Source organism: Musca vetustissima, unplaced genomic scaffold, assembly GCF_032173495.1.
Source record: "Musca vetustissima isolate MV318-11 ecotype Yass unplaced genomic scaffold, APGP_CSIRO_Mvet_v1 utg597120, whole genome shotgun sequence".
Classification (NCBI taxonomy): Eukaryota; Metazoa; Arthropoda; class Insecta; order Diptera; family Muscidae; genus Musca; species Musca vetustissima.
This window is the reverse complement of record NW_026877914.1, coordinates 6,608-17,828: the sequence shown is the minus strand read 5'-3', so window position 1 is coordinate 17,828 and position 11,221 is coordinate 6,608. Positions and strand designations below refer to the sequence as shown.

The following is an 11,221-nucleotide window of genomic DNA, read 5'->3' as shown; positions in this document are numbered from 1 at the left end:
GTTGATACCATCAGCTTGGTCTTCTCACCGTTTACTGCCAGACCCACTTTGGCAGGCTCCTTCTCAATATGTTGAAATGTGGCTGTTACCGCTCTCAATTTTCGACCCATTATGTCGATGTCATCGGCATAGGCGAGTATCTGGTGTTGTTTGGTATACAGAGTGCCATTTCTGTTCACTTTTGCCTCTCGTATGACCTTTTCCAGCAGGATGTTAAAAAGGCCACACGACAAACCTACATCACCTTGTCTGAATCCTCGTTCGGTATTAAAGGGCACCGAAAGGTCCTTTAACTGCTGATCTTGTGCCAATTATAGTTATCCTGCATAGCCGAATTAATTTTGCAGGAATGTCGAAAGCGGTTTTATAGTCGACGATATGCCTGTTTTACCCGTTGGTAGAATATGGCTGTTTTACTCGTTGGTAGAATTTCGGACTTTTCAGAAATAGACCCCAAAAAATAATTTTAAAATCCAGGCCTAGGGTTAGACCCCAAAAAATGTATTTTTTATTTACAAAAATTCTTAAAATAGTTTTTCAACCCCTTCCCTCGTATTTTCCCTTGACCATATCCGCTGCCTTTTCCGCAATCATAATAGTGGGAGCATTAGTATTTCCTGTGGTAATATAAGGCATTATGGAGGCATCGACAACCCTTAAATTGTCCACACCTTTCACCAGCAACTGCGGATCCACACAGGTGCTTTCAGCCTCCACCGCTCCCATTCTCACTGAACCCGATTGATGATAGCAGGTACTGGAAAAATATTTAATATAACAACGCCAATATTCCTCCGATTTAAAACGTAGGCTATCACATTCCGCAATGGGTATGTGCATCAATTCCACGCCATTGCTTCGATAGGCCTTGCTATTTTCCAAGGCCATCATATAATCAATACCGGCCATTAACATATCCATATCATAGGGGTCTTGAAGATAACCCGATTCGATTATGGGTGGATCTGCAGGAGATTTTGATCTCACCTTCAATTGTCCCCTGGAGCGGGGATGCGACTGTACCACAAATTTGATCAGAATCGTATATTTTTCCAATTCTCCGAAAATGTGTTCCTGGAATTCTCGCTTCACTGTGAAGCCATTTAAGAGGGTCCTTAGACCATCCCGATTACCTCTGCGCACTAGAATGTGATGTATCTCCACATCTGGGTAGGGTGAAGAGGATTTTGCATCCGCTTTTATAAATCCTGTCAAGTGGGCCGTACCAATGCCACTTAGAGGCCCGGAATTGTTTGTCAAATATTGATAGGTGGCCGTGAGGCTATCCAAAGGGTTCGAAGGTGGGGCTGGTATACGGAAAAATATAATGGCTATCACGTGGTCTTGTAAATTTTTACCCACCGGTAAGTCATGGAGAAGGGGTATATTTAACGGCCTCAACACTTCGGAGGGTCCTATGCCGGAAAGCATTAGTAGCTTGGGGGAATCTATGGCCCCTGCGGAAAGTATGACCTCTCGTCCGACATTGACTTGGAGGGAAGATTTATTTTGCAGACGAAATTCCACAGTATTGACTTTCTTCCCCGACGAATCAAATTTCAACTTGGTGACCTGGGCATTTTTAATGATCTTGAGATTAGGACGTTCCGCCACCTTGGCCAGATAACTTTTCCCCGTACTCGAACGTTTGCCATTTGCCGTGGTGCCTCGAACATAGGTATAGCCGACATAACTCCCCTCCACAAAATCTTCCACCAGAGGTTGCTTCAATTCCTGGGCTCCCTGCAGTATCACCGCGTTGATATCCTCGGTGAACCTTCCAAAATGATTAAGGGCCACATAGCCTCTGGGGTGGCTGGCATTTCCTTGTGGCGTTATGGCTTTTGCGAAATATGGCAACACTTCATCATAACACCATCCTGCAGCACCCTCCTTACACCATAGATCATAATCACGGCGGGTTCCTCTAATAAACAACATGCCGTTCATGGCTCCCGTACCACCTATGGTGCGGCCACGGGGCCAATGGCAGCGTTCGCCCTCAAATGCCTGGCAGCTACAGCCACCATCAGGTTCGGTGAAGTAGCGATAGGAATGTGGGGTATGTTGCATCGAGAAGAATACATCGGGGATCTGAAAGGCAGGATAAAAAATTCTAAAATATTTCCCTCAAATTCCTATTAACCTAAAACTCACCTCCGACTCTGGTGGTGGATCTCCTCCCGCCTCCAAGACCAAAACTTTCCATTGCGGATTTTCACTTAAACGGCTAGCCATTATCGAACCTGCTGTGCCGGCTCCAATAACCACAAAATCATAAGGATCCTTGAGGCCATTCCGTCGAGCCTGATCGGCATAATCCTCAGGCCAAACCTCAGGACTTGAAACATTACATTGGGCGGATAGGATACCCTCAACCAAAAGCGATACCAGGGTATTAACAGCTCCCACACTTGGTATTGGACACTGGGCGGAACAAACTGCCGCATTAGCTGGCCCTGAGCCTGCCACACTTGTTAGCCACATTTCGAAGACTAAACAGATTTTGAATTTAAAATTTCAATAACCTACCGGTCGATGTGCTTTCAATTTCATGCGAATTGAAAGTAAACCAGCTTTTTGCGAATATTCAGGCTTTTGATTTATATATCGGACAGGGTAGAAAATAATCCAAAAAACAATAACAAAAAATATTTATTTAATTAAAAAAACAATAACAACAATACCAACAATTATTCTACATAGCCTTGTTAACACACTTTGTTGTTGTAAACCCGAATTCGGGCTATAACCTGCATAAACCCTCAGCGGCATTCGAAAATAATAAAAATATGTTTTTTTTACAAAATTTCAATTCAAAATCGTTCGGAGAGGGGTTGTAAATAATTTTTATAGGTTTACGACATTTTGTCAAAAATGTCGCAAATGTAAAAAACGTGTAAAAATCCTTTAAGACGTTAAAAAAATGAAAAATTTTAATTAAAATCGTTCGGAGAGGGTTTGTAAATAATTTTTTTAAGTTTACGACATTTTGTCGAAAATGTCAAAAAGGTGTCAAAAAACCTCTCAGGTGTTAAAAAATTAAATATTTCTATTAAAATAGTTTGGAGAGGGGTTGTATATAAATATTTTTAGGTTTACGACATTTTGTCACAAATGTCGCAAATGTCAAAAACGTCTAAAAAACCTCTCAGATGTTAAAAACACGAAAAAATGTAATTTAAATTGTTTGGTGAGGGGTTGTAAAATTTTTTTAGGTTTGCGTAATTTGGTCAACAATGTCGCAAATGTCAAAAATGTATAAAAAACTTATTAGATGTTTAAAAAATTAAACATTTTAGTTCAAATCGTCCCGAAAGGGGTTGTATATAATTTTTTTAAGTTTACGACAATGTGTCAAAAATGTCACATATGTCAAAAACGTCTAAAAACCTCTCACATTTTAAGTAAATGAAAATTTTCATGTTTAGAACACTTCTGGGACTTAGGGCAGTTTTATCATACATTTTTTAGGTTTACTACATTTTGTCAAAAATGTCGCAAATGTCGAAATCGTATAAAAACGTCTCAGATTTGAAGTTAATGGAAATTTCCACGTTTAGAACACTTCTGGGACTTAAGACAGTTTTGTCATACATTTTTTAGGTTTTCGACATTTTGTCACAAATGTTGCAAATGTCGTAAACATGTAAAAAACCTCCCAGATTTGAAATAAATTAAAATTTAGACGTCTTCGACATTTCCGGGGGTTTTCGACTAGTTTTTCATAATGTTTTTAGGTTTACGACATTTTTTCGAAAATGTCGCAAATGTCAAAAGAAGTGTAAAAACCCCTTTTAGAGGTTCAGAAAGGGGTTGTAAATATTTTTTTAGGTTTAGGACTTATTGTTAAAAATGTCGCAAGTGTCGAAAACATGTAAAAAAACTCCCAGATGTGAAATAAATGTCAAAAACGTGTAAAAAACCTCGTAGATGTTAAAAAAATGAAACATTTTAATTAAAATCCTTCGGAGAGGGTATTTTATATATTTTTTTAGGTTTATGACATTTTGTCAAAAATGTCGCAAATGTTAAAAACGTGTCAAAAACCTCTCAGATATGAAATAAATGGAAATTTAGTCGTCTAAGATACTTCTGGGGGTTTTCGACATGTTTTGTCAGAATGTTTTTAGGTTTACGACATTTTGTCGAAATTGTCGCAAATGTCAAAAGCGTGTAAAAACCCGTTTTAGATGTCAAACAAGTGAAACATTTTTTATTAAAATCGTTCGGAAAGGGGTTTTCGACATTTTGTCGAAAATGTCAAAATCGCATAAAAAACACGTTTAGAACGTTTAGAACACTTCTGTGGCCTACGACAAATTGTTCATAAATATTTTAGGTTTACGACAATTTGTCGAAAATGTCGCATATGTCAAAAACATGTAAAACTCTTCTCAGATGTTAAAAAAAGAAAACTTAGTACACTTCGGCAATACTGGGATTTAAAACAATTTTGTCACACAATTTTTAGGTTTACGACATATTGTCAAAAATGTCGCAAATGTCAAAAACGTGTAAAAAACCTCTAAGATTGTTAAAAAAAAGTGAAAATTTAGAGGACTACGAAACTTCTGTGACTTAAGACAATTTTTTTTATAAATTTTTTAGGTTTACGACATATTGTCAAAAATGTCATAAACGAGTAAAAAATCTCCCAGATGTGAAACAAATGAAAACTTAGGCGATATAACACTTCTGGGATTTGTGAAAATGTTTTTATAAAAAATTTAGGTTTACGACATTTTGTCGAAAATGTTGCAAATGTCAAAAACATGTAAAACTCCTCTCAGATATTAAGAAAAAATGAAAACTTAGAACACTTCGACAATTGTGGGATTTAAAACAAATTTGTCATACAGTTTTTGGGTTGACGACATATTGTTAAAAATGTCGCATATGTCAAATTTTGTCGAATATGTCAAAAACGTGTAAAAAACCTCTCAGATGTGAAACAAATGAAAACCTAGGCGATTATAACATCTCTGGGTTTAATGACAATGTTTTTATAAAAAAATAGGTTTACGACATTTTGTCGAAAATGTCGCAAATGTCAAAAACGTGTCAATGATGTTATTGAAATAAAAATGTTGACTTCTACATCAATTTTAGGGTTTGCAATTCGCAAATGGTGGCCAGAGCTATTTTCGGGATTTCCGAATTTAAAGGAGACATTTTGAAGGCATTTTTGATTCTCGGATCATTATTCTTCATGCTGCATACCTCACATAAATTTCGTTATTTTGCGGAACCTGACCTGGTAGGAATTCGAAAATAAACGTTGCTATTGGCCCCAAGCCGCAACATAGGTCTGGAGCCATTAATGTCATATTGTTTAAAATTAATTTTTTGGGGTATAACCTTAGGCGTGGATTTTTTAAAATTAAATTTTCAAGGTCTGACCTTAGGTGTGGATTTTTTTAAAATAAATTTGTGAGTTGGTTTATTTTGCTATTTACCCTGAATGGATATATTTATTCAATTAATTTCTTTATCTTATTTTTTCATTTCTTTACAGGTAATTTTTATTCTGACTCATCATTGCAAGTGGAACCAGATTTCCGAACAAAACCTGTTATAAATTGAAAACATGTAAGTCTTTTGAATATTATTTTCCCTCAGCCCTCATCCCACTCTTGCTTAATAAAATCCGCTGCCCTTTCTCCAATCATCAACGTTGGGCCATAAGTATTACATCTCGTTATCTGCGGCATTATGGATGCATCTGCCACCCTCAAGTTCCGTACACCCTTCACTTTGAGTTGGGGATCCACACAGGCCGAGCTGTCATTTGTTGCTCCCATTTTTATGGTACCCACCAAATGGCTACTAGTCGAAGAATAATACGAAATATAGCATGGCCAATATTGTTCGGCATCTTCCGAACATTCCGCTATGGGGACCCGCAACATTTTAGCCTTTCTGCGCAGAAAGGTGGAGGTTTTTGCCAGGCGTTTGAGATATTTTATCCCTCCCAAAAGTCCCTCTACATCTTCCTGTCGTTGTAGATAATTTGGATAGATTAGAAGAGGATCCTCAGGACCGGAGGATTGTAATTGAATTTTTTCCCTCGACTTGGGTTGGAGTAGTAAAATAAACACCACAACCACATCGCCTTGGTCTACCAGATTTTCGAAATATTTTTTCAAATTTTCATTGGCCATAAAACCCGCGAGGAACCCCATTCCCAAGGGGGCACCACGGCGCACGGTAAAGTGTTGTAGTTGCAGGTCAGGATAGGGACATTTTGATTTGGTATCTGATTTAATAAAACCATTCAAGGACCCCGTGCCAATGGATGCTAAAAATCCCTTTCGAAATTTCAAATAATCATAAATATCCTGCAGATCCAGAGAGGTCCTTTCCGAGGGTATGGAGAAGAATATGGGTATGGCCACATGGTCCTGTAAATTTTCTCCAATTGGTAAATTGTGGCGAACTGGTATTTTCAGTGGCTCTAAAACCTCTTTAGGACCTATCCCTGAGAGCATCAGAAGTCTGGCTGATTCCACGGTGCCGGCTGACAAAATAGCTTCCCTTCCTACTTTGACCTTAAAGGATTTTTTTATCTTGCAGTTGGAACTCCACTTCTTCGACCCGATCTCCCTTTTCGTTGAACAACAATTTGCGAACCTGGGCATTTTTCACCACCTTTAAATTGTTCCTGAACTTGGTAACTCTTCCCAAAAACCCCTTGGCACTGCTGCTACGTTGGCCTCTCTCCAGAATGCCACGAAAATTGCCATAAACCAGATAACTGTTTTCCACAAAATCGGTAATCCTTTTCACACCCAATTCCTCCGCTCCTTTGGAAAAGAGTCCCTTAATATCCTCAGCATAGTTGCCATATTCCTCCAAACTTATATACCCTGTGGGATGGGTCAAATTCCCCTCATTTCGAAAAGATTTTTCAAAATAAGGCCACACATCTTCATAACACCAATTTGCGGCTCCTCCTGCACCACACCACCCATCATAGTCCGCACGGGTTCCACGAAAATACAGCATGGCATTAATGGCTCCCGAGCCACCCAAACATTTGCCACTCAGCCAGCCACAATTTCCCAAAGGAGCCGACCGGCAAGACACCCCATTGGCCACTGCTCTATAGGTGTAAGTATAATTCGAGGCCTGGACCGAGGTGAAGAGAAAGGGGATCTGGAAAAAAATATCCCCAGAATTTATTTCCCTTACTCAAGAAGAACAAATACCAACTCACCTCCGACTCCATGGGGGGATCGGGGCCAGCCTCCAGCAGCAAAACTCGCCACAAAGGATTTTCACTTAAACGGCTGGCCACCACCGAACCCGCAGAACCTCCACCAATTACCACAAAATCAAAGCCAGCTACCTCCTCATTTGTGAGATCTCCTGCAGAATCCTCTGGCCACATATCCTTAGTGGAAATCTCACATTGATCCTTGTAGAGGCTCTCCATTAAAAGGGCCATGAAAAAAATTCATAGCACCCAAACTGGCTACGGAACATTGTGGCGAACAGGTGTTATTCGTTGTTGGTGTTGTTGTTGTTGTGAATGCTAACAAAGACATTTTTGTAATGAGAATTGAAAAAATATTTTTTAATAAATCCCGTAGGCCAAGGTGTGCGGAGCTCTAAAAAAAATTTGTATTTTTATTGTTGATTTTGTCGGGTGGTCTATAAATTTGTTTCAATTTATCGGGGTAATTAAAGACGATAAAAATTTATTGTTTAACGATTTGGTGTCTTATACACTCAGAGAAAAAATAAAAAGAATAGGGTGCTCGAAGGACCAAATGTTTTCTCGAGTGTTCCTTGAAAATTTTTTTCCTTGAGTGTATTTAAAAAAAAATCATGGCCTACACGAAAGAAAACCAAACCCTCCTAATGTTGACGCCCCCCGCAAACGTATAAAGGACCACGATCTGCGAATCTGCACTTGGAATGTGCGCACGTTGTACAGAACAGGAGCAGTGTCCGCTTTGGAGGATGTACTCAAGAATTACAAAGACGATATTATTGCCATACAGGAAAATTCAGCCTCCATGAAGAAACATCCGACAACGGCATGAGGTCGATTGACTTCGCGGCAGTAGAAAACGTGGTAGTTGGCATCACCAGATTCAAGCATCTCGATATACACAAGGCCATATGGATTTCTCCCGATCGAACAACGAGAAATCAAATCGATCATGTTGTGCGCACGTTGTACAGAACAGGCCGATATTATTGCCTTTTAGGAAATGCGATGGAAAGGGACTGGACTGGTAAGTAAATCGGATGATTACGCCCTGTATTATAGCTGTCATGAAAGTGAGACGTGAATTTGGCTGCGGATTTATGGTTAACAGGAGAATAAAAGACCTCGTCTCCAGATTCACTCCTGTAGATGGGCGAATTGCTATAATCCGTATAAAAGCGAAGTTCTTCTCTACATCAGTCTCATTTGCGCCCATGGTCCGACCGAAGATAAAGATGAACAGACCAAAGACATATTTTACGAGTGCCTAGAAACAGCACATGATCGTTGCCCTGGCAATGACATTAAAATTCTGCTAGGATATTTTAATGCAAAAATCGGAAGGGAAAATATCTTTGTCCCCACCGTCGAAAAATTCAGCCTCCATGAAGAAACATCAGACAACGGTATGAGGTTGATTGACTTCGCGGCAGCAAAAAATATGGTAGTTAGCAGCACCAGATCCAAGCATCTCGATATACACAAGGCCACTTGGATTTCTCCCGATCGCACAACGAAAAATCAAATCGATCATGTTGTGATAGATGAGGAAGGCATTCATCCAGTGTTTTAGACGTCCGATCGATCCTTTTTAACATCCTGCTGGAAAAGGTCATACGAGAGGTAAAAGTGAACAGAAATAACACTCTGTACACCAAACAACACCAGTTACTCGCCTACGCCGATAACATCGATATAATGGGTCGAACATTGAGAGCGGTAACAGCCACCTTTGAACAAATTGAGAAGGAGGCTGCGAAAGTGGGTCTGGCAGAAAACGGCGAGAAGACCAAGTTGATGGTATCAACGCGCAAGGCCTCCAGTAGACTCGGACCAACTAAGGAACTTGAGAACTACAGCTTCGAGGTAGTCAAAGATTGTATATACCTTGGTACCGCCATAAACAAAACGAATGTCACCAGTTTTGAAATTCGGAGAAGGATAGTGATGGCCAACCGATGCTTCTATGGTCTGAGCAAACAACTCAAAAGCAAGGTCAGCTCCCGCCAGACCAAACTCACACTCTACAAGACGCTGATACTACCCGTGCTTTTATATGTATGTGAAGCATGGGTACTTACGCAAGCAGATGAGGCAGCTCTTGGGGTGTTTGGGAGAAAAATTCTCCGAAAGATCTACGTTGATCTGCGTTGACGTTGAATATCGTCGGAGCGAATATCGATTCGGACCAGCCAAGGTACGTACCCGTCTTACTGTAGCAGCAAAGGTGCGGTCTAATGTATCACGGATATTTGACGTCGAAAAGCTGCAAACACAACAGATAACAGAAGCCTACTCCGCTCAACATATCCAACTGCTTGGCGAAAGCACCCCTTGTCCCGATATATACCCAAGGCCACTTGGGTATATATATATATATATCTCCCGATCGAACAACGAGAAATCAAATCGATCATGTTGTGATAGACGAGGAAGGCATTCATCCAGTGTTTTAGACGTCCGATCGATCCGGGGAGCGAATATCGATTCGGACCATTACCTTGTGGCAGCCAAGGTACGCACCCGTCTTAATATAGCAGCAAAGGTGCGATCTAACACAACACGGAAACTCGACGTCGAAAAGCTGCAAACACAACAGATAGCAGAAGCCTACTTCGCTCAACTTACCCAACTGCTTGACGAAAGCACCCCTTGTCCCGATAATAATATAGAAGCACAATGACAGAGAATTGCCCACTCCCTACAAACTGCAGTAAAACCAACACTTGCCGAACCAAAGGCCACCATTAAGAAATCCGTGGTACGATCAGCAGTGTCGTAATGCTACTGATATGAAAAACGCAGTGTATAGGACAACCCTGCGAACAGTAGCAACACATAATGCGATGGAGAATTATCGGGAGAAAAGGAGAGAGGAGAAACGAAGAAGAGAGGAGAAAAAAAGAAGAAATTTTTGGTGTCTAACCTTAGGCGTGGATTTTTTAAACTTCATTTTTTGGAGACTAACCTTAGGCGTGGATTTTTTAAAATTTTTTGGAGACTAACCTTAGGCGTGGATTTTTTAAGATTCATTTTTTGTGTCTAACCTTAGGCGTGGATTTTTTAAGATTCATTTTTGGTGTCTAACCTTAGGCGTGGATTTTTTAAACTTCATTTTTTGGAGACCAACCTTAGGCGTGGATTTTTTAAACTTCATTTTTTGGAGACTAACCTTAGGCGTGGATTTTTTAAACTTAATTTTTTGGAGACTAACCTTAGGCGTGGATTTTTTAAATTAATTTTTTCAGGGACTACCTGTTAGCATAACCTTTGTCATATTTATTCTATTTTTTAATTATATAACAATTGAATTTATTTAACTAAATTAATCGCTCTCTTATGTGTGTGCGTGTATGTTTATCTGTTTCTGTTTTGTTGTTGTTATATATCTTTTACAAATAAAATACAATTAATTGTCGTTAATTATATTTCAACAATGAAAAGTGCAAACGATAACATTTTTTGTTGCTGGTATACATCAAACGGCTTTGTGTTTTAACTCAATAAGAACAACAACAACAAAACTCCAACAAATAAATGTCAATTAATTGACAAGGCACGAGTTCATGTTAACTGTAATTTATCCGCTTATTGTCAAGTTCATTAAACTAATAGAGTTAGGGGGTAGGGAAGAAGAAAAAATATTTTTAAAAAATCCAAGCCTAAAGATAGGCATTGAAAAATCCAAGCCTTGGGATAGGTATTGAAAAATCCAAGCCTTGGGATAGGCATTGAAAAAATAATCTTAAAAAATCCACGCCTTGGGATAGGCATTGAAAAAATATTCTTAAAAAATCCACGCCTTGGGATAGGCATTGAAAAAATATTCTTAAAAAATCCACGCCTTGGGATAGGCATTGAAAAAATATTCTTTAAAAATCCACGCCTTGGGATAGGCATTGAAAAAATATTCTTAAAAAATCCAAGCCTAAAAATAGGCATTGAAAAAATATTCTTAAAAAATCCACGCCTAAAGATAGGCATTGAAATAATAGTCTTAAA

The 11,221-nt window shown here is 39.2% G+C and overlaps 1 protein-coding gene across 1 annotated transcript; it reads right to left on the bottom strand.

Moving 5' to 3' along the window:
* Positions 1-537: 537 nt before the first annotated feature.
* On the bottom strand, positions 538-7,438 carry LOC133322613 (uncharacterized). Its single transcript, XM_061531583.1, has 5 exons — positions 7,220-7,438; positions 6,598-7,158; positions 5,696-6,551; positions 2,158-2,495; positions 538-2,094 (listed from the first exon to the last, which is right to left on the bottom strand). Exons 1-5 carry the CDS (start codon positions 7,436-7,438, stop codon positions 538-540), a joined length of 3,531 nt encoding a protein of 1,176 aa, XP_061387567.1.
* Positions 7,439-11,221: the final 3,783 nt, after the last annotated feature.

Bases quoted from the DNA above. Each gene is read 5' to 3' on its own strand.
- LOC133322613 (XM_061531583.1), bottom strand. From the start codon at position 7,438: ATGGAGAGCCTCTACAAGGATCAATGTGAGATTTCCACTAAGGATATG. The intron at 6,552-6,597 runs GTCGAAGAAGTG...AAATCCTTTAAG, and splicing joins TCAACGAAAAGGGAGATCGG to GTCAAAGTAGGAAGGGAAGC. The intron at 2,095-2,157 runs GTGAGTTTTAGG...CCTGCCTTTCAG, and splicing joins ATCCACCACCAGAGTCGGAG to ATCCCCGATGTATTCTTCTC.